This window comes from Ciconia boyciana, chromosome 3, assembly GCF_034638445.1.
Source record: "Ciconia boyciana chromosome 3, ASM3463844v1, whole genome shotgun sequence".
NCBI classification, from domain to species: domain Eukaryota; kingdom Metazoa; phylum Chordata; class Aves; order Ciconiiformes; family Ciconiidae; genus Ciconia; species Ciconia boyciana.
The window spans coordinates 102,426,416-102,446,249 of record NC_132936.1 but is presented as its reverse complement, the minus strand read 5'-3'; the positions used below and the strand labels follow the sequence as shown (position 1 = coordinate 102,446,249).

At 44.7% G+C, this 19,834-nt stretch overlaps 1 protein-coding gene across 2 annotated transcripts; it reads right to left on the bottom strand.

Moving 5' to 3' along the window:
• Positions 1–607: 607 nt before the first annotated feature.
• Positions 608–16,805, bottom strand: UTP25 (UTP25 small subunit processome component). 2 transcript variants are annotated; one of them, XM_072856843.1, is made up of 12 exons: positions 16,414–16,805; positions 14,875–14,914; positions 13,418–13,667; positions 12,432–12,644; positions 10,196–10,284; positions 8,386–8,796; positions 7,083–7,302; positions 4,833–5,035; positions 3,405–3,587; positions 2,633–2,745; positions 1,966–2,211; positions 608–1,148 (listed from the first exon to the last, which is right to left on the bottom strand). In XM_072856843.1, the coding sequence occupies exons 1-12, from the start codon at positions 16,512–16,514 to the stop codon at positions 902–904; spliced, it is 2,316 nt and encodes a 771-aa protein (XP_072712944.1). In that variant the 5' UTR covers positions 16,515–16,805; the 3' UTR covers positions 608–901. The 2 variants fall into 2 exon arrangements, with proteins under 2 accessions (XP_072712944.1, XP_072712945.1); XM_072856844.1 differs by having other exon boundaries at positions 12,432–12,638.
• Positions 16,806–19,834: the final 3,029 nt, after the last annotated feature.

Below are 19,834 nucleotides of genomic sequence, written 5' to 3'. Positions count from 1 at the left end.
CCTTTTAAATTAGGCTTAGCTTCCTGGAAGGAGAAGAAAAGAAGAGGCAGCATCATGATGCTTCCATGCTGTCCATAAGCAACCACTAAGAGGAAAGAAAAAACAAACAAAACCCCACCCATGATGTGAGATACGAGACCACAGGTATTGACAACTGCACCACCCGGTTTTGTGCTCCACGACACTGCTTTGGCGATCATGGGGCTAAGCAGGCCTAGGCTCCTCTGCCTGCCAAGTTCAAATCTGTTTTCCTTTGGAAAAAAACTTACCCCTGGTAAAACCGACTGGCCAGAGGGGCTGTTGTAAGTGGGAGGAGGAGATATTTAGGTCACTCAGGAAAAAATGCAAAACCATAGCTTCCACCCCAGCACATTCACGGATTCTCACAACTGTCAAGTTGAAGCAAGTTCAACTCCCATTTAACAACACGCTTGCGTTGAAGAGGCTTTGCCTGCACCTCCCTTACATAGGCTTACAGAATAGTGATTGCATTAAATACTTGGGCATATTTCTTCCCCTAGATTAAAGGAAGAAGTTGCCTTTGATAAAAGAAGGTGAGTTTGCTACACCTGAAAATGAAGTGAAGCAATCCAATCAGAAGTTATTTATCATAGCATCAATCTTTACTGACCAGTGAGTAGTCCGATATACAGGAAGAATAGTTCTGGATTGATTTTGTTTCTATAGAGAAGAAACCCCCAAGCCCTGCTTTCTTAAATGACATCCTTCATTTCTTGTTGGACAGAGTACTGAAATACAAAATTTAATACTATATAAACAATTTCAACAGAATATTTAGTAAAAGGGAGTAAAAGGTTTAATACTTTTTCAAAAAGCAATATCAAAAAGTGCATTAGGAGTAAAATCCAGGTCCTTCCAGTCGTCCAGTCTGCAATATCACTTATTCATTTTCTCCTGTAACAAAGAGGTGCACATTTTTCTTGGACTGTAGCATTTGAGCTGTGCGATCTATGCCAACCACTGCAGCTAATCTCTGAGCATCATACTTGGAGTAGAGCACAGTACAGGTCCAAGTAGCATCCACTCCATTGTCTGTGGCCTTCATCATATTACAAATCTCACTGTAGAAGTGGGAGTAGGTTGGTAACTCATAGAAAATGAGGTTCCTAATACCTTTTATAGTATACCTGTAGTAGGAAAAAAGACAAAGAAAAAAGTAACTTTGTTGCCAATTTTTACAAAGTGTGAACATTAAAACATCAATCCTATCTCAGTTCTTCCAATTTCCACCAATTTCAATGCACATTGGTTGTAGCTCAACTCTGCAAACACTGTGTCATGAAGGCTAAACTTAACACAGATGCAGACTTAAGGGCAGGGGGAGGGTGGGTCTAACACTGCCAGGCACTGTGACTTCCTCTGATGTACAGACCACCACCAAATTCTGCAGTATTCAGCCTCTTTGGCTTGGATTTTAAGACAGTGAAGCTTGATCAGACTGAGGCTCATGAAACTTTTCATAGCTGCCAAAACATCTTCTGCCAATAGAAAAAACTGTTCCATTAGGAACTTCTAAACAGCTCCAGTCAGGATGTAGCAAATTTTCCAGGTGGCCTCAGCCTGCTGTATTGCATTATTGAACCAATTACAGATCCTCTTCCAGAATTTTATGTAATTATTGTGGCACAGATGAACACAAATAAAAGGCAAAATGAATCCCATTTTGCAGGCTATATCATCCTGTACTGACATCAGTGGAACTTGGCAGCACTCACCTTCCTGAATAAAGCCCTGCGCATAACAGAGTATTAGTCTCCCCGCAAGGGATGCTGACAACATGCAAAAATTTTAAAGCAAACTGAAAAGTTCTTACTTCAGTCAAAGAAGTCCTCAGAGAGATCTAACAGGTTCAAAAAGCAATATAGCCCATCTACGACTAAGGTCAGACTCTACTTCCAAAACAGCACACATGCAACTCAAAGGAAAACTCGGTCCACAATTCACCTTTTGTAAAAGTGGAAGCGCTCAGTGAACAATAAAAACTGCTTCTCTCCCTTGAGAAAGAACCGTCTTGCTCTGCAGACGCCAGCCTTTTTAGTGTATTCACAAATGTGAGTAAAATTCAGATCCTCTTTCTTGAAGTAATTTCGAAGACGCACGTAGTCAAAATATGATGGAACATAAATGAGCGTATGTGACATGATGGCATCGCGGTACTCGGGCAAAACTTTGTCGATGAAAAACTGGAACCTGAGTTAAGAAAACAAATATGTTTTAACCAGAGTTAACATTTAGCTTTCCAATACTGATATGACCTCAAACAGGAATATCATCAGACACAAGAGACTACAGAAGATTTTGACTATGTTTTTCCTTCTTTAACTTCATAGGATTTCTACACGTGTAGAAGATAAAAGGCAAAAGCTTTATCAGTCCTACACAGTTATCATAGAGACGGGTGTTCCTTTCCCAGACTTTACTCTCCAGTGCCTTTGGCAAGGAGAAGGTCAGTATTCCCCTCCACCTGTGCAGAGCCTAGCCTGCATCTGAAGACTAACGAAGGCGTACTTCTGTGGTGAAATCACGTTGTGCTCTGCAGGAAAGGAGTATGCTCAACTACATCTGAAATTGCAGTCATTAGGGCATAGCAAAATAGTCTGGAACAGAGTACCTTGTATCTATTACAGAAGTTAAATTTTCAGCTTCTAGCCTCCGAAAGACATGAGGAAGCTGGACCACAACGTGGCTAATGGAGCCACTGAGCGGTACATTGCGGACGGCCACCTGTGAGAAGGAAGTAGGACGTTTAGGGAAGCAGCGTTTAAAGGCAGCCACACTCCAGCCAGCTTTCTGCTCGTAACTCACGTCTGCAAGCAGTGCACAAGGCTGTTTTTAAGAAAGCTCCAATACAAAACTACATTCACATATACACACACACCAGATCTGTTAAATATACATGACCACTGCTCATGCTCTGACTTCCATATATTTGAGATAGTTAACTAAGGTTTTTACTTTTCCTGTTTCTTTCAGAGTAATAGAAGTTTGTGCTTCTTATACAGTAGGAGGGGAAAAAAAAAAAGGAAGCAGGCAAACCTTCCATTTAACAACAAAATAAATAAAACAAGATAACTTGTGTGTGTCAAATTAAGAAAAAACAAAATCCGATTTCTGACATGAAACAGCTATCCATAAAAGAAAAGGATCAAATAAGTATCGCTGCAAGAAGAGCAGTTCTTCATGCCTTTGGGACACCATTAGAAATTGTCATGCAGCGTCACGGAGATTCAGACTGAAATACTTGGGTAATGGAAATGACTGGCGCACAGACAGTCGTTCTGCAACTGAGTTATGGAGTTTTTCCACGTGTTGGGTTTTCCGTTCCTCTCCCCCTCCCTTACGCCAGCATTAAAAGATGGCTTTCAGCTCATCTGTGAACTCACCTGCCCCATATAATTGAAGCAGTGTTTGTTGAAGACAGAGTTAATCTGGGGATCCTGAAGAGCGCTGAACAGCAGCGTCTGGCGGTAGTACTTGGACCAGTTATTGAGATTCAGCATTCGCACTCGGGAAAAGTCTACCCCATGAGAATCCAGAGGCAGCAGGTTAATGTGCTTCATCAGGTGCTACACAGAGAAATGGAAACACATCGCTACTGACCGACATCCCTGCACCCAGACTGCAAGAGCCTTAACTGCAGCGAGGAAGTGGGCAGGGACGAGCGAGACAGCACAGAATATAGAACAGCAGTGATCTCCCAAGACACGACTGTCTGGAATTTATTGACCACAGTAAGAGTAATTTACTTGATTTCCTGCCACAGAACTGAAAGCTACCATCTCTTTAGTCATCACTAACAGTAACATTTGCTTCCAACCTTCTCCCAGGGGGCAAGTATAATGGATTTGTTTGTTTGTATTAAAGTCAATAGGCCCAAGGTTTCTGAGCTAAAACAAGCCCAAGTGCAGTTTCCCATGGCATTCAGGGAGTGTTTGGGTGCAAGTGAAGAAATTCACTTCATTTTGGCCTCATTGAGTGATGCCTAGGACTGGCATCGCTGCTGCCACATGGCAGGCAGTCGCACCCAAGGGAAAAAACAGGAAACAGAATCCAGGACTCATTCCTTGAATATTGTGTAGGCTGAAGTGCCTTTCCTGTGACTCTCCAGGAAACAAGACACATTCTGGGCTCATTCAAAATGTACAGTAACATCATGCTGTCAAAATGCACGGCCCAGGTACCTCAAAGGTGTTTCTATGCGGAAAAACCACCAACCTTTCAACCTTGAAAAACTTTTATTAACCAAAAGCCAAAAAGCATGGGTACTACTGCGTACTAGCCACAATCCCAGAGCAGTATTTTCATTACCCGTACAGGAAAATCTTCATACTGTTGAACTTCGGACATGACTAATGCTTAGTATGTCTACAGTCAGTGGAGACAAGCACCAGCTCCTATTGCCGTCTGGAGGAACCTGAATTAGGTTGTACAGATTCCTCACACGGCCGCAATCCGACTGAGACACTGGGCAGTCAGCTGGCATATTTTACCCCAGATGTGATTAAAGGCATCATCATTATCTCAGCCTGCAAAATGATTAAAACTGTCCAAAAAACTCTGAGCAAATATGCCACTAAAGCACCAAATACTGAGATTTATAGAGAACAGGTGCTGAATACTACCAAAATCTGTAGAAAGAATATTCTTAGTATAAGGAAAATATCAGGGTGGAGGGAGAAAAAGGAACAAGCATACATGTTTGGAATCAAGCCAGTAAAAAAAATAGCAATACTGTTCACTGCCAAAACGAAGTTATATCAGACTAACAAGACACAGTATAACACAAAAATGAATACATACGGAAAACGCACCAGAACATGTTCCCAATTCTGCATCAGGTAAATATCCGCTTGATCAATTACGAGAATTTCTACTGATGACAGAAAATCAAAATCTCTCTTCTTCTCCCCCTCTGCGCCAATAATAGTCCTCATACCCAGGGGAGAGGCAATGATGATATCCGACGAGTAAAATGGCGCATATAGTCTCATACTCTTTTGAAGAATCGCAACCCCTGTCCAACAACAACCAACAGCAATTTCTTAGTTAAGGTCGATTATCAACCATTTTCTTCCAGCAGGTTCTGTAATAGTACCGCCCTACACTTCCTCTCCCTTAACACATACTAATGATTATAGCTGGACAAAACCAATCTGTCTGAAACTCTTCTTTCCCTGAAAAGTGCTTACCCACCCCACCCCCATCTGACAAGCATTTGGCAGATTTTCATGAAGTTCGGCAAACTCTTTCAGGAGTACTTTTTTCCAGATTCTTCATAGCCTGGACAACATTTTTTAACGGAAACATATATTTTTGTGATTTTCTGCTAAAAAGGGGGGTAAGGGGGCCGAAGAACTTGAGGGGGGAAAAAAAAAAAAGGCAGAAATTATGAACTATTCCCTTCTCCCTAAATCCTAGATATTGGTCTCTGCCATTAGGTACTATAGTAAATGTTACCTTAATCTGTCATGAAAGATTCAGTGTGGACCTCTTGACTATGAGCTGCCTTTATTCACAAGGCCACAAGAGTTGCTACTAAAATGCAAAGGAAAAGGTTCTTTGTGTGATGACGACTGAAAGCATCACCAGTCTTGCACCTTCCCTGGCACTGCTTCTCACACCGCATGTTGCGCTGTACACGCCCAACTAGCTCATGCCTCACCTCTCATGTTAAAGAAAGAAAAAGGAAGGAATCAAAGGACTTTGTTACCTGTGTCTTAACTACATGGCAACACTGCTAGGACCCACAGTTTTCTGATCTTAAAAATCCAGGTAGTCTGAACCATATTCAAACCACCCACTACAGTCTGCCCAACAAAGCTGTCTTCAACTTTTCTCCCTCTCTGTGTGAATCCAGCTGTCACGGGCACAGCTGAAGGCACTTGCAAGAATTTCACACAGACAGCAATAGGGACCCCTCCCACTATCTATTTTAACCCAATAATAAAAAAAGGAAAGGCACTACTGGTTGAATTTCCAGGAAGAAGATATCACTTCTCACAGCACATACACAGTTTAACAACATCAAGTCTTTTCCTGTTTAAAAACGTGAAAGGGTGGTTTTAGTAAGGCATAACCAATGTGCTTTAAATGAGATCTTTGTGCAGAAGTAACAGGGTGTGAGGCACAGTAAGAAAGAATAATTATTCTGCTTCTATGATTTGCTTCTGCAAGTAACAGCACTGAAAGCTTCTTCAAGCGTTTCCTCACACCTAGTGAGTGGATCAAGCAGACTGTGGTATGGGAGAGGACTGAAAGGAAAATTATTATGCTACTGAAAGTAAGATGCTCTCAGCCAGAGAGATATTCACTGGGGAAAGAAGAAAGACTGAGTGGGACCTGCTTGCATCTTCCACTGTATCATTAAATCTCTTGGGATGCCAATTTATCTTTCAAGGGGCAATAATTTCAAAAGCCTCTGATCTGTCAAGTTAAGTTAGAAAAACTGCCTACTCATCATGGCAGCTCCAGGAACCAAGCCACTAGCTAATTCTCTGCATACTGAGTTACTAAAACAGCATGAGATTACAATATTATGAAATAGTCTCAAATTTGCTGCTTGTCCAACAGTCCTACTTGCTGGCTTCCCCCTTGCTTTCAGGAAAACCATGGGCAGCACAGTAGAAAGCTGCTTTGCTCAGTACTGAGCTTTAATTTTATTCCAACCATTACTGATTACAAGAGACATTGTGAATAGGCTGATTAAACCCAAACCATTTTTTTTTTAATAACGTGAAAGACTTTGCAGCATAATCAAGGCTATCCTCTTTAAAATGAGGTGTGGGCAGTCCTGCTACAATAAAGCAATCATTGCATTTTAAGTGATTCTGAACTTGATGTGAAAAATCATTACTTTTTTATTTTCTCTTCCTTTTTAAGTTCTGGCAAGGCAAGAAAGATTTTCAGAAAAATCCAAGTTGCCAGTGCAAAACTAGCATGAATACCACAGAGCCTAAAGTCTCACCAGAACTTCCAGCCCTGACAGCTCCTAGACATTAGGAAGAACTTATTACTTCTCAGTTCTTTACAAGCTAAAAATCATCTGTTCAGTAGGTCATTACCAATTCTGAAGTGGTCATCAATGTTGCCAGCAAAGACGGCTTCATAATCTTCAGGTCTTTTCAGGTTGGGGGGCTTCTCTTCTGGGTCAGAGCCAAACTCCCCTTTGAAGCGCTTTTTATTACTTACATCTATTTTTTTTTTTTCATTCACTTCAAGAAGACTGATGAAAATATGCACAATTCGCAAAGCACATTCCCTGAACGGCACTATCATCAGTACCTGCATAGATCAACGGTTACAACAGAATAACCCATAAAATATGAACACTCACAGTTAACTGTATGTTAAGTAGTTTTTTGACTTAGATCTGCCCCCATGGGGCATCCCAACAATCAAAACAAAACAATTCTGACATGCAGCAAGGAGGGAGGATGTGCTGGGACACAGTGTGTTCATGAACAGGTACTGGCCAGCAGCTCAGTTTGGTTCCCCATCTCATACCCAGGGTACCATTACAGAGGAATTGAAAACTAAGCACATTCTCCTGTTCTCCCTACCCCCCAAGCAAGCAAGAGCTCCCACAATACACAGACAGGGTCAACGGCTGGCTCCTGGATGGGTGGCAACAGCCTCTGCACAGCACTCTGAAATACAGATATCTAACTGGGGAGTCAACACAGAAACCAGAGGCGTTTGCCAGCTGTGCTGCAAACACTGAAACCCAACTTTGAAACTGTTCAACAGGTAGCTGGCACCACCAGTGACAGGCTAGCCCTAGTTGAATCCACCTGGTTATCAACTTGAGGATGCTGTGAATCCAGGGAGCCCTGGTTTGAGGCCCACTCCACCAACTATGACAGGTGGCCTTGACAATGGGACTGGGATTCCCTGAGGTCTCGCAGGTACAGAAAGATCATTCCATGCAGGCAAGTCTTTACAAGTGCCTAAGGACAAAAAAAAAATTTCTGGGACATCCCACATTGGGTGACAGCCTACACTCCCTGCACTAACACTGAAGATCAACGTGGAGGCACCTTTCTGTACTGGTAGATTTAGAAATGGAAGCAGGAAAAGGTGACATGTCAGTCTGTAGTGATAGGGGGACAAAGAAAAAGAGAAGTCAAACTCATGGCCCAGCACAGAAACAGGCTGACTGACAACCCTGTGCTCGCTGCTTCTTGCAGGGTATTTGCCCTGGCCATGACAGACAACTTCCAGGCACAATAAATGGATGTGGAAAGGCACACGCCCAGGAACATGTCACCTGAGAAAGCAGCAACAGAAATACTTCTGGATAATCTACCAGGACGTTTATACAGCCTGGGTGGGGATGGAGGAATCGCATTGATGAAGCTATCTTACCTTAGGTCGAGTGAGCCCCTGATCCCTGTAGTCATCATTGTCAGTCCCTGGCTTTTGGTCTCTTCGTTTGGCATTGTTGCTGAGCACCTGGGCATTTGCCTTCAGAACATGGTTCAAGGCATGCAAGCAGTAAGCATGCCGGATTTCTTCTCCATTTGTTAAAGCATTTCTTTCTGGATAGAACAAGTCCCGGTATGTATTCATGATACAGAAGAGCTCTCTTTGTAATGGGGTAAAAGAGGGATCGCTTTGTTTGTTCAGTGAGGACAGAAATTGTTTATTCACTTTTGGCCAAGTGGATTCTAAAGGCTTGTGAAGATAAAGCTGTTTCACATCAACTTCTTTGTCTGCTTTCAAAGTTTTATGTTTCTCCAAAGTGGAAGAAAAAGTTAGTTGGCCCAGCCTTGGCCACTGGAAAAAAAAAAACCAAACCAAAACAAAACAAAGACAAGTCATATGTACCAAGCTTAGTACACTTAAAAGCACATCACCATAGCTGGCAGTTTAATCAAGTTCATGAAATTTGAGAAATACCTTTTCATAATACAAGTTGAAACCTTTTTTTTTTTCCCAATATGCAATCTCTCTACCTTAGAGTCTACCAGGGTAAATAACAATAAACTTGAGCTCAGTAGACCCGAGTGTATTTTGCAGTGATGTGTCTATAACTGTCCTCATTTTACAGATGAGAAAACTGAGGAAGAGGAAGGATGTAATTTCTGCCTAACCCATCCAGCAAATCAGTGGCACAAACCAGGGACCAGATGAGAACCCTGGAATCTGACTACGCTTATAGATCAGCCGCATTGAGGTACATACTTTGTTTAAAGATGAAAACAAAACCCCATTAGGGACTAAACCCAGAATTTATGAACCAGTTGCTAAATGCAGTCTTGTTGGGAGTCTGTCTGATTTCGAGGGCAAAAGCTATCAGTGTAGTTGGGGAAAACTCTAAACTTTAAGCCTTCTGCTGTGCACGTTGTCCCTATCTATCTCCATAAAAGTAGCTACACCAAGTTAAGCAAAGATATATCATGCATTGCTTCAGGTGGCACTGGTATTTTTGGCCACCATATTCCGAAAAAGAAAAAATAAAATTTAAAAATCACAGCTTTCTCTCTGACTGACTAACCATTGGATATCTTCCAATGAATGTCACCCAGCATATGGCTGACCAGAATGCAAGGCAACCCTCCAAAACAAAATCAGATGTGAAAAAGTTGGGATGCAAAGGTTTGTCTAAAAATGAATATTTTGAAAACCAATATTCTCTCTCAAGCAATGAGATGGTTTTCTGGTACTGTAATTCATCTATTATTTCCAGTATTAACAATATAAGTATTAAATTTCCCTTTACCAGCTTGTAAGTGTGCACAGAGATACGGCCACCTTCAAGCAAGAACATGAAAGTGCATCACAAGTATTTAAGACCGTGCATGGTCACCTCACAAGTTCAGTTGCAGAGCACATCCCTGGCGTTGTGCTGTTACCACTCAGAAACCAGTCCTGTTTCTACCTGGTGTCAAGAGTACTAAGCCTGTGGTTTTGGGACTACAGATCAAACTCTAAAGCTATGTTTTTCAAATGTGTCGCCATACACCTACTTAACAGTGGACTTTAGATTTCAACTCTCGCTCAGCACTAAGTGAAGAAGAAAACACTTCAACAACAACACAGTGACAAAATCTTGACAATTCCAGTGCCATCAGCTAATAATAACAATTATGAATCTACTTCACTTGTATAAAAAAAAGTGTTATTTTAATCCAGACATCTTTAGGAACTCTGAATGGCTACAGAACACTGTTACCTTGCTTTGACTTGAAGTTTTAGGAAGCGTAGACATTTTTTCTACTTCTTTTTCTTCAAGTTCTTTGTCCATGTGCTGTTTAAATGGGTCTATTTATAACAACAACAACAAAAAATCCTGAGAACTATTGTAGCTAATACTGGAATCAAGTTTCAGAATGGATTTGCAAATGACACTGACAGTTTCCATGCTGGCCAACACCACAGTTAAAACTAGTTATTTCAAAGCACTTGGAGATGAGAGAAAAGATGTCAAATTCCCTCTACAAGAACAGAGAGAACAGATTTGACAGATTGCTTTAAAAAAAGAAAAAGAAGCACTTATGGAAGTACTAGAACTTTCAATCACAAAACAAATGTTGGACAGGAAAGCAATATGTAGTAGAAAACACTGTGGCAATTCTCTGCCTTAAGCTCTGACATGTCCATCCCTTGCAGGTGAAACAGGCTGTCAGTAGTAAAGACCCAAGTGAACTTACTGCTCTTCCTAATTTACAAAGAGTTCTGCCCAGGGCTTTGCATCTTTGGCCAGTGATATGAATACAGTTTGCGATGAAGCAGAGAAAGACTAGGCGGGTTTTGGGGAAGGGAGGCAAAAATTGCCTGAAGTGAGCAAAAGTCTGATTTATCAGACTTTTATCAGCATTTCTTTTGGGAAAGGAAAGGAGAGGCAAGGAACTGTAAAAACATATTATATTCAAAGACACTGGCACGCACAAGTCACATGCAAAGCTTATTTTGAAAACCAAGCTCTGTACACTGTTTGCAGCACAGCAGCGCTCACTGCATAAAGAAAACTAATTAGAGAACACTAGTGCTTGCCAAAGGATATCTAGCCCACGTACAAGTTATCCAGGCAAAAGTCAAGACATTTCCTAATTATGACACTGTTGAGAGTATCTTCCCAGCAACGCAAATGAACAGCATATCGTTTAACTGTAATACAGATTCTCTCTTCAGGTGAGTTCTACTGATTCCAGCATTTATCTGATAAAGTAGAGGGAATAATGTGAAGCGTTTTGAGGAATTCTAGTGACCCCAGCACCAGAGTCAAAATCCATCCCCTTTCTGCTGTCTTAGGTGGCTCATTTTCTGTAATAGATTAGAAAGCCACTTCCAAGCTACAGGAACCCACTGAAAAGTAGTGCATCATTTATAGGTTGAACAAAGCTGTTAGGATACTTAACATGCAGTTGGAGAGCTACATTTCTCATTAAAATGCAATGCCAACAGCCTAAGTAATATTCTCATGGTAACAAGAACGAGCTGTTTTTTCTATCACATGGCCCTTTGATGCTTCCACACATTTCATGTATCAACTAGGCTGCCTCCCAGATCTAATCAACTAGGCTGCCTCCCAGATCTAATGTCAGCTGCTGCTCCAAGATGACAAGCCAGCATCACTAGGGATGCTACAAACATATTTCTCTCTCTCAAAGTATGCCATCTGATATTAAAACCACAGAGCATGAAATATGAATAGAAGCTCTGCAAGTGCCAATGTGTGGCATATCACTGAACGATCACACATCCGTGCACACAGTTATTTGTATTACACATGGTGGGACGACTCCAACACTGAAGCTCAGACTGTACCCATCAGCACACTGTGGTGTTGAGATTCCGGGCTACACCCTTAAAAGATACCACACAGATGCTCCACTGATGTCTCACGCCTTCCTGATCCTGGTGCAGACAGACTCCTCTGCATAACCTCCAAAATTCAGAGAGCCCTGAGCATTTGTCCAAATTACTGTGGCTGCCCCAAGCTTCCCAGAATCTCACCTCTAACTCCACTGAGTTGTGAAGGATGCCCTGACAGGTCACTTTGTGATTATCTCCTGTGCTGTCTGTGCTAAGAATACCTTCCACAGTCGAGTGCTGGCTTGCAGGGCCCTTCATATTACACTAGCTTTTTAAACTACTATTAAAGCAACAGAACAAGATAACCCCCTCCATCCACTTTTCTAGTTCCTGCTATTTCAAGCTTTATCAGTCATAGCAGAAACTATGCACAAATCCACAGGGGCTACAGAAAACAAATGGTTCAGCTACTCGTCTGCATTAGTGTTAAGCATCCCTTACGTAACCGGCTCACACGTAGGCAATACAATGAATAACACAGCAGCAGAACTCAGAAGCTATATAGCATATCATTAGGGCATTTGATAATTTATACATGTTTACAGATACTCCTCTAGAGGCAGATCACCAAACACAAACATACTGTGTTTTACCTTCTGAAAAGGCTTGTGAAGAATTGCTCTCTCTCTTATCTGCATTACAATCTCCACTCTCCTCTTCCATGAAATTGGTTTCCAAGCTAAATTCAGATTCATGTTTCACATCAGTAAACTCCTCAATTACTCCATGGCTTGGGTCACAAGAGGTATCTGCGCCATCGGCCTGCTCCTGACCAAGCGTCTGCTCTGCTGTGTCTGTAGCTGTAACTTGTTAGAGAGAGAAATGGGTTATATTCTCCCGGAAAAGTTCCTGTCTGTAGCTACCTCTTGCTGGCTAGATTGCTCCTTTTGAGCTACCAATTCTTTTTCTTTCAATATTCTATCCAAAATGATAAAAGCGGGCTTCGTATTCTAAGTAAAGAAGACTTCTGGCTAGCATGCCAAATGTTACGTAATATACAATGTATGTTTCCCCTGAGAAAATTAAAGACCTACCCAGGGAATATAAGTTTTAGCTTCCAAAGACCCCAAAGAACTGAAAATAATAAAAAGTTGACTCCTCTCTCCCAGAAATTCTTTGCAGACTTCGTGAATGAGGATGCCTCGTCATAAGGGAGAGGAGGTTTCCTTCCAATTTACATATTCTTTCCTCTGCTATGAGGCAAACCTTTCCCTCCTCTCGGTGGCAGCAGCCAAGCCAGATGCTGTGCGAGAGAACAGCTTGCGTCTCTCATGAGTGGGTGAGAACCCCTGGTATGCTGCTCCATGTGGATTTCCTCTGTGCTGCCGCACAAACAACATCTGAGGAAGCAGCAGCAGGCTGTCTGCCGGAAAACGAGCACAGCTACCCTCTCCCCTGCTAGATCCTTCAGCAGCTGCTGCTCCCACCCATGCAGAGGCAATGGAGCAACAGAGCCTCCAAGCCAGAAGAGCACTCGGCCAACAAGCCAGTCTACATCAGGATCCTGGCTAAAAGCATACCCTAGCCAAACTTTCTAATTGAAACAACATTTACCAAAGCATGGGAAAAGACAAACTACCTTCTTCCTGGTCTGGTACATCATTCTTATCTTCTTCACCTCCATCTGCTTCTCTGGTCTCCTGGGACCCTTCGCTGTCCATTTCTGTCTCACTTTCCCCAGCTTCTTCTGATTCACTTTCATCTTCCTCTTCCTCACTCTCAGACTCAGGAGAGGTCTTCAGGGTAGCCAGGAGCTTATGATATACAGAGACCTGTTCCACTTCAGTCTCTGAATCGCTTTCTGCACTTGATTTATCAGAATTCTCAGACTGGAAGGGAAAACATGAGTGTAACAGCAACAATGGTAACACTCTATCAGGCAGCAGGCAAATATCCTCACCTCTAGTTCTCATGTTATGTTTTCCCTCTCCCACCCTACCCTTAAGCAGATGCAATGGAATTTTCCAAAAATCACCATTTTATGCAAATAGTTATGCTGGACACCTCCATTTAGATTTTGAAAGCATCTTGGTAGACTTAGGCTGAAGTTCCTCGTTCTGCACTGGTTTGACTTAGAGCATCACAAACTTTGGTTCTTTCAGTCTCAGACAAGTGAGGACATTTGATGGCCACAGACAAGGTGTTTACTGAACTGGCACTGGATTCTCCTAAGAAAGCCACACACAGAGCAAAAATTGTAGAAGGGCACACATACAAGGGACAGAGCACCCTGAAAATGCTTCTGGCTTTCAAGAAGGTAAGTGAAATGGCTGTCGGTTGACAAGAGTCCAGCAGGGAGTCGGTCAGGTTTGGCTCAGCTGTAAAGCTCTAAGCTTCAAACAAGCCAGACTCGGAGCCAGTTCTGTCCCAGGCTCGCACAAACCAACGGCAGTGTTGCCAGGTTATAGCCAAAATTATAGTGAAACCAAGAGTATGAGCACAGCACCATTTACTTCTTTTTTAGCTCCTTTCAGCCCAAAGAGGAAAAACTAGTAAATATGATATTAATATACAAATGCTAAAGGAAAAAAATGAACCAGAATAATTAATTTTTCCACACTGAAACTTTGAAGGCTTTTATTAATCTGATGATAAAGGAGGCTAACAAATCCTGACTGAAGGAAAAGTAAAGCACCAGCAATCTGAAGAAGAGGAATGAGCATTAATATATTTCTTGGTTCAACAGAGAGCAAAACATCTCCTAACTCGTGCAACACTAAGTTTATTAACATTATTCAAACAAGTTAAAGCATGATTTACTTTTCAACATGACTAAGTAATAAGCAAACAACCCAAGAAGAGCTATGTTATTTCCTGCTGCTTCTGCCCTCTCATGGTATTACAGTTTTGAGTCAGTCACTGTAGAGAACAATTCAGAGCCACACAAAAATCACATTCTTTTTTTTTTCCTAAATGCAGGCTTTCTAAAGGGAACAACTTAATCAGCCTGAATAACTCGGTAACGTGAAATGCTAAGTGTTTCACTTCACTGAACTACACAAAAATGAAAGTAAGGAAGAAATAAAAATATATTACCAGTTCACAGATTTGAGTTGCTTCTGGTCTTCCAGAAACCCTGAAAAGAAAGCACTGAAATATCTTACTCTGTCAATGATGTTATACACAGGACGAAAGAGATGAGGGGGAGAAGGAACTGATGAGTTACACAAGTCTTAGAGAAGTTAAAAGCTTAAAACAAAAGCATCACATAGTTCTCCCTGAGAAAACAGATTCAGCACTTACCCTGAGAGGTTTCCCTCTCAGGCGATGCTACACTTCGTACGTGAAGCCTAAGTGCTCAAGCATTGTAACCGATCAAGTGAAACGTTTTAAAGCAGAATCTGGCTTTAATCAGAAGACGAGATGTTAAACAGAATCTAAGGAATCTAACTACAAGGGTGGTTCGTACAACAAAGTTAACCAGAGCAAGAGCCTACCTCTAGCACTAAATATTCATCTATGCAGTGGAGAAAAGACACAGGAAAACCAGCATTAACTAACCAGTGTTGGGACTGCAATTCTGCAACCAAGACACTGTACAAGCCAGGCTTAAACCGACCTCATCTCTTTCAAAGAGATGCGGAGCCTTGAGGGGGACGGAGCGTCGCTGCGCAGGGCGAGACACAGGACGCCGCTCCCCAGCAGGCCAGGGCTCTGCTTGCCATCCCAAGCGACACACACCGGGGGGGTTCCAGGGTACGCACAAATAACAGACCTTATATAGCCTTATATTTGCCTGCTACTAAAGGCACATAGTGTTAAACTGAACGGGCGACCTTGCGAGTGTCTTCCTCACAGGCTTCTTACACTTTACAGCAGCGCCAAATCACACAGCATGTGGACTAAGCAGCTCATTCCTTGCAAGTTTACTTTTGGGGGTCCAAAAGTACGGGCCCCTTTTTGACAGGCGGGCAGGCTGCGGAGGAAGCCACGGTTCTCGTCACACGAGATCTTCAGCGCTGCAGGGCCGCGGCCTCGGCGGGGTCAGGCAGGGGCAAGGGAACGAGCAGCGGGAAAGCTGGAGCCCTGGGAAGCCAAGGGGGTGACCCAGTGCCACACTGGGGGACCCAGCGCCACTCCAGGGAGCCGCCCAGTGCCACACTGGGGGACCCAGCTCACGCTCCTCCGCCTTCCCGCTCCTCACGGCAGCCTCCGGGCCGCTCAGAAGACTTTACGACACTTACTGCAAACAAATCCCAGCCCAGATTTTCTGCCTTTCCCTGCTTCCTTCGAGATTTCAAGCCCACGGGCGGCAGTGCAACACGCAGATGCAGCCCCCCTCCTTCCCTCAGGAGCCCAGGCAAAGTACGCGAGGGAGCAGCCGCTGCCCCGGCCGGCCTGGGGCTGAGCCGGGCTATTCGGGCCTGCAGCCCCCGGGCAGCCGGTCCCGCGGCTCCCACGGCCGCCCAGCGCCCCCGGCGCAGTCCCCGCGGGAAAGCAGCGGCCCAGCACGGGCGAGCCCACCCCGCGGGGAAGCCCCGGCCGGCCGAGGGGATGGGGACTCCCGCACGCTGCGCCCGGCGGCTCCCGGGGCGGGCGGCCGCTCGGAGCCAGCCCGGCCACCCCGGCACTCACTTGTCATAGAAAGGGTGCTCCTCCCCGAACTCCCTCAGGTGCTTCTTCTGCTTCTTGCTCAGGCTGCGCAGCAGCGCCCGCCCGCCCCGCCGCTTCCCCATGCCGGCCCCGGCGCCTACCCACGCGGGGCGCCCCACCACGCTTTACGGCACGCTCGTAGCGCGCCGCTGTCGCGCTGCCGTACGGCGGGGCGGGGCGGGTCCGGGCTCCGCAGGCCCCGCGGCGGTTCCCGGTGATGGCGGGAGTTGGTTTAAGCCTCGTCGGGGGAAGGCGGGGCCGGGGGGCGGCTGGGAGGAGAGGCCGCGGGCGGGAGCGAGTCCCCCGGGCACGGGCCGGGCCTCGCCCCGCCGCCGGCCAGCGCTTGGCGGAGGCGTTCCGTGACGGGAGGGGGGCGGGTACTGGTGCCCGCGAGGGGCAATGCCGAGGGAGGAGGCGGGGATTATTTGGCCCGAATTGCCTTCAAAATCAACAGCGTCCCGAAGGTGCACGCCGTCACCTAGAGCTCCGTGTCGGCTGTTGCGCCTTTCCCTTGCAGTCAGACGTCACGTTGACTTCGCCATCGCCGAAAGCCGCCGATCGGCGTGTTCTCGGCAGGCGGGACGTCTGCAACGCGCCCCGCCGCCGCCGCCGCAGGTTCCCAGCGCCTCCGTTTCCTTGCGAGGCCCGAGCGCGGTGCCAGCCCGGGCTCGCAGCCCCCGCCGAAGCAGCGGGGATGGCGGCCCACGGCCGCGGCTGCCGGCGCGGCCCAGGCTGTGGCGGGGCGGGCGGAAGAGCTGCTGAAGAGCGGCTGGTTTTGCCTTTGCACTGCGTGCACTGCGACTTTAAGTTACTGTATAGTATTAGCGTCGCATTCTTCCCGTATACATTTGGGCACCTGCACAAGGCAGGACTCTGCCCGAGGGCGGTGACTTCTGCTCTAGGAACGGTCATTAAGAGGAAGCTCTGAGCTTTATTCACATGAAGAAAAATTGTTTTAATTCTCGCAGCATTGTAGATTAATGCAATGTTACTTCAGCTCTCTGTTGAGATACAGAAGCAGTAATAATCTAAATGCACTCTAACCAAGAGACTGATCCTCTGGGTACAAAGTGGAAGACTGCAAATGGCATATTCATGTAGATGCTACGTGAGCTACAGCATCTTCCCCAACTGGCCTATCCTCTGCAGTGCTTTGCTAAGAGCTACACGTTTTCTGGGAAAACCTCTACAATAAGGCTAGAGAAGGAGGAAGAGGCCCAACAGAAGCCCTTAATGTTCAGACTGCTTTAATCCAAAAGGTAAAATCAAAAGCTCCAAATGAAATCACAGTGAATTCTGGATCGTCTAACATCCTAGTGCTGAATCTTACTGAACACTGCTATAAGGGTGAAGTTTAATGCTTTAGTGTGCACAAAGATACACAATTCCCCAGAAACCACCTTACATTACGTCAAACAAGAAATGAAATTCAAACTCAACTCTTTGCTTTAAAGTTCTCTATATTCCTTCTGTCCCCGTGTTTCTGTATGACCTAGCAGAAACTCCTCTGATCGTAGTAAGGAGGGCTATAGACGGGGTTGTGGTGCAGGACTCTGCAGTCTACCGCTGCTTTCCCTCCTGTGAAGTATGCACAACAGATTCCAGTTTGTCTCCTGGAGAAAAGAGTACCAGAACTAAGTGAAAGCAAGAGAGTTCCAAATAGGATGGAGGCATGGAATATTTTGGGGAAAAACTTAGCAGCTGGTGATGGTAGCTTCTAGGTAGTCTGTCTTGATGCAAGGGCATCCATGGATTCAGCCGAAGCAAGTAAGCATGTTAACTGCACTTCAGTGACACAGTTACTCCAGGAGTTCCTCCTGCGTGTTGTTAATACCGCTGTCTGCCCATTCAATAAAACCTGTAAAGCTGACCGACTTTACAGATAAACCTTTCTGGTGTGGAGGAAGTTGTCTTAATCCAGATCATTCTACTGACCTGGTTTACCGAATAGCCCCCAGCAGATACACGTGAGCAGCAGCCAGCTGCAGCCCCGCAGCAGAAATTTCCTTTGTAGGCTCTGTCAAAGCCAACACATTGTGTAACAACAGTGACTAAAATAAACTATTTCTGACTACCAGGTTTTTTTGTGGAGTTGGCAGCCATGCTCTGTAAGAGGAAAAATATTGCCAATCAATCTTACCTCTGTCAGAAGCGTGGAAAAGGAGGTTTATGTGTATGTTGCAATAATCGTTCCCTATTGACTTCTACAATTGGCAGTGGGAGACAGCAGGAAGAGCAGGAGTCTTTGTTCAGAGCTGAACCAGGAGGGCTCAGGAGCTTCTTGGGGACCGAACTTGGGCACAACTGCTAAGGTAGCAAACAGTCGGAAGCCTGTGCCTTTATACATGTGTTAAAACAAAAAGGGGAAATTACAGAAACTTGGTGGCAGTGGTAGTAAGGATATAGCTTGGATTTAAGTGTTGTTTGTACACTCTTTCAAAAATTCTGGCTATGATAATATTTCACACTACTTAGTTGAGTTTCATTCTGCTTTTTAATGTTGCCTTATGAATTAAAAATGCATTAATTTTGTTCTTTTGTGATGCTCTGAATGCCAGCACTTGCTTCTGTGATCATTTATTCACACTTCTTTTGACAGTAATGGGGAAGCTTTCCTACCAGTTTACAAGATTTGGGCCCATAGCTTAATATCTAGTATCACCCCATTTTCCTTCATCCTGACTTCAGTTCAACCCTTGAAACCAATTACACTCCTGGGACTGCTGCCCCCTTTCTGCTCAACTCCTTCCTCCCTGCTCCCTGCACCTTGTGTGAGAAGGATCCTGCTCGGGTAGCATTTGGTGTTTAGGATTAAACTGCTTGTGAACTACTTAAAACATCGTGCTGCCATTCAGAAACGTGTCTTAGAAGACATGCTCCCCAGGAGATTAACACCTCAGCTTCTCTGTGGTGAGGCACAGGCAGTAAAGCAGCACCGACCTTGATATCCCATGGGACCGGAGAGCACGTAGCCACCCAGTGTGGTATGATAATGCTTTTCTTAAATTAGATCTCTCTTCCTCAGAGAACATGTAGCAACAACAACAACAAAAATTTTTTTTAATGTTTCCAACTTACAGGCCAGATGCAACATGTTTTTCCCAAGGCAGTCAAGAGGAGGAGGATGTAATGGAAGTCCTTTCTGTTTGGTATCAGGGGCCACACCAGTCACAGCTACAGGTCAACCTCTGCAATCTGTGTTGAAGCATTTCTTCCACATTAGACAAGTGCAGGCATGCTAACATAGGGGCACGGTAACATACCTGGCAGGGTCGGGCAGTTCTTAGTGCCATGACACAGGCTTGTACAGATGGGCCTGTGTTAAGGCAGTGCTAAGCTCCCCAGGGAGCGGGAGCAGTGCGGGAGGAACACCATCTGGGGGGCACCAGCAGAGCAGCCTCAC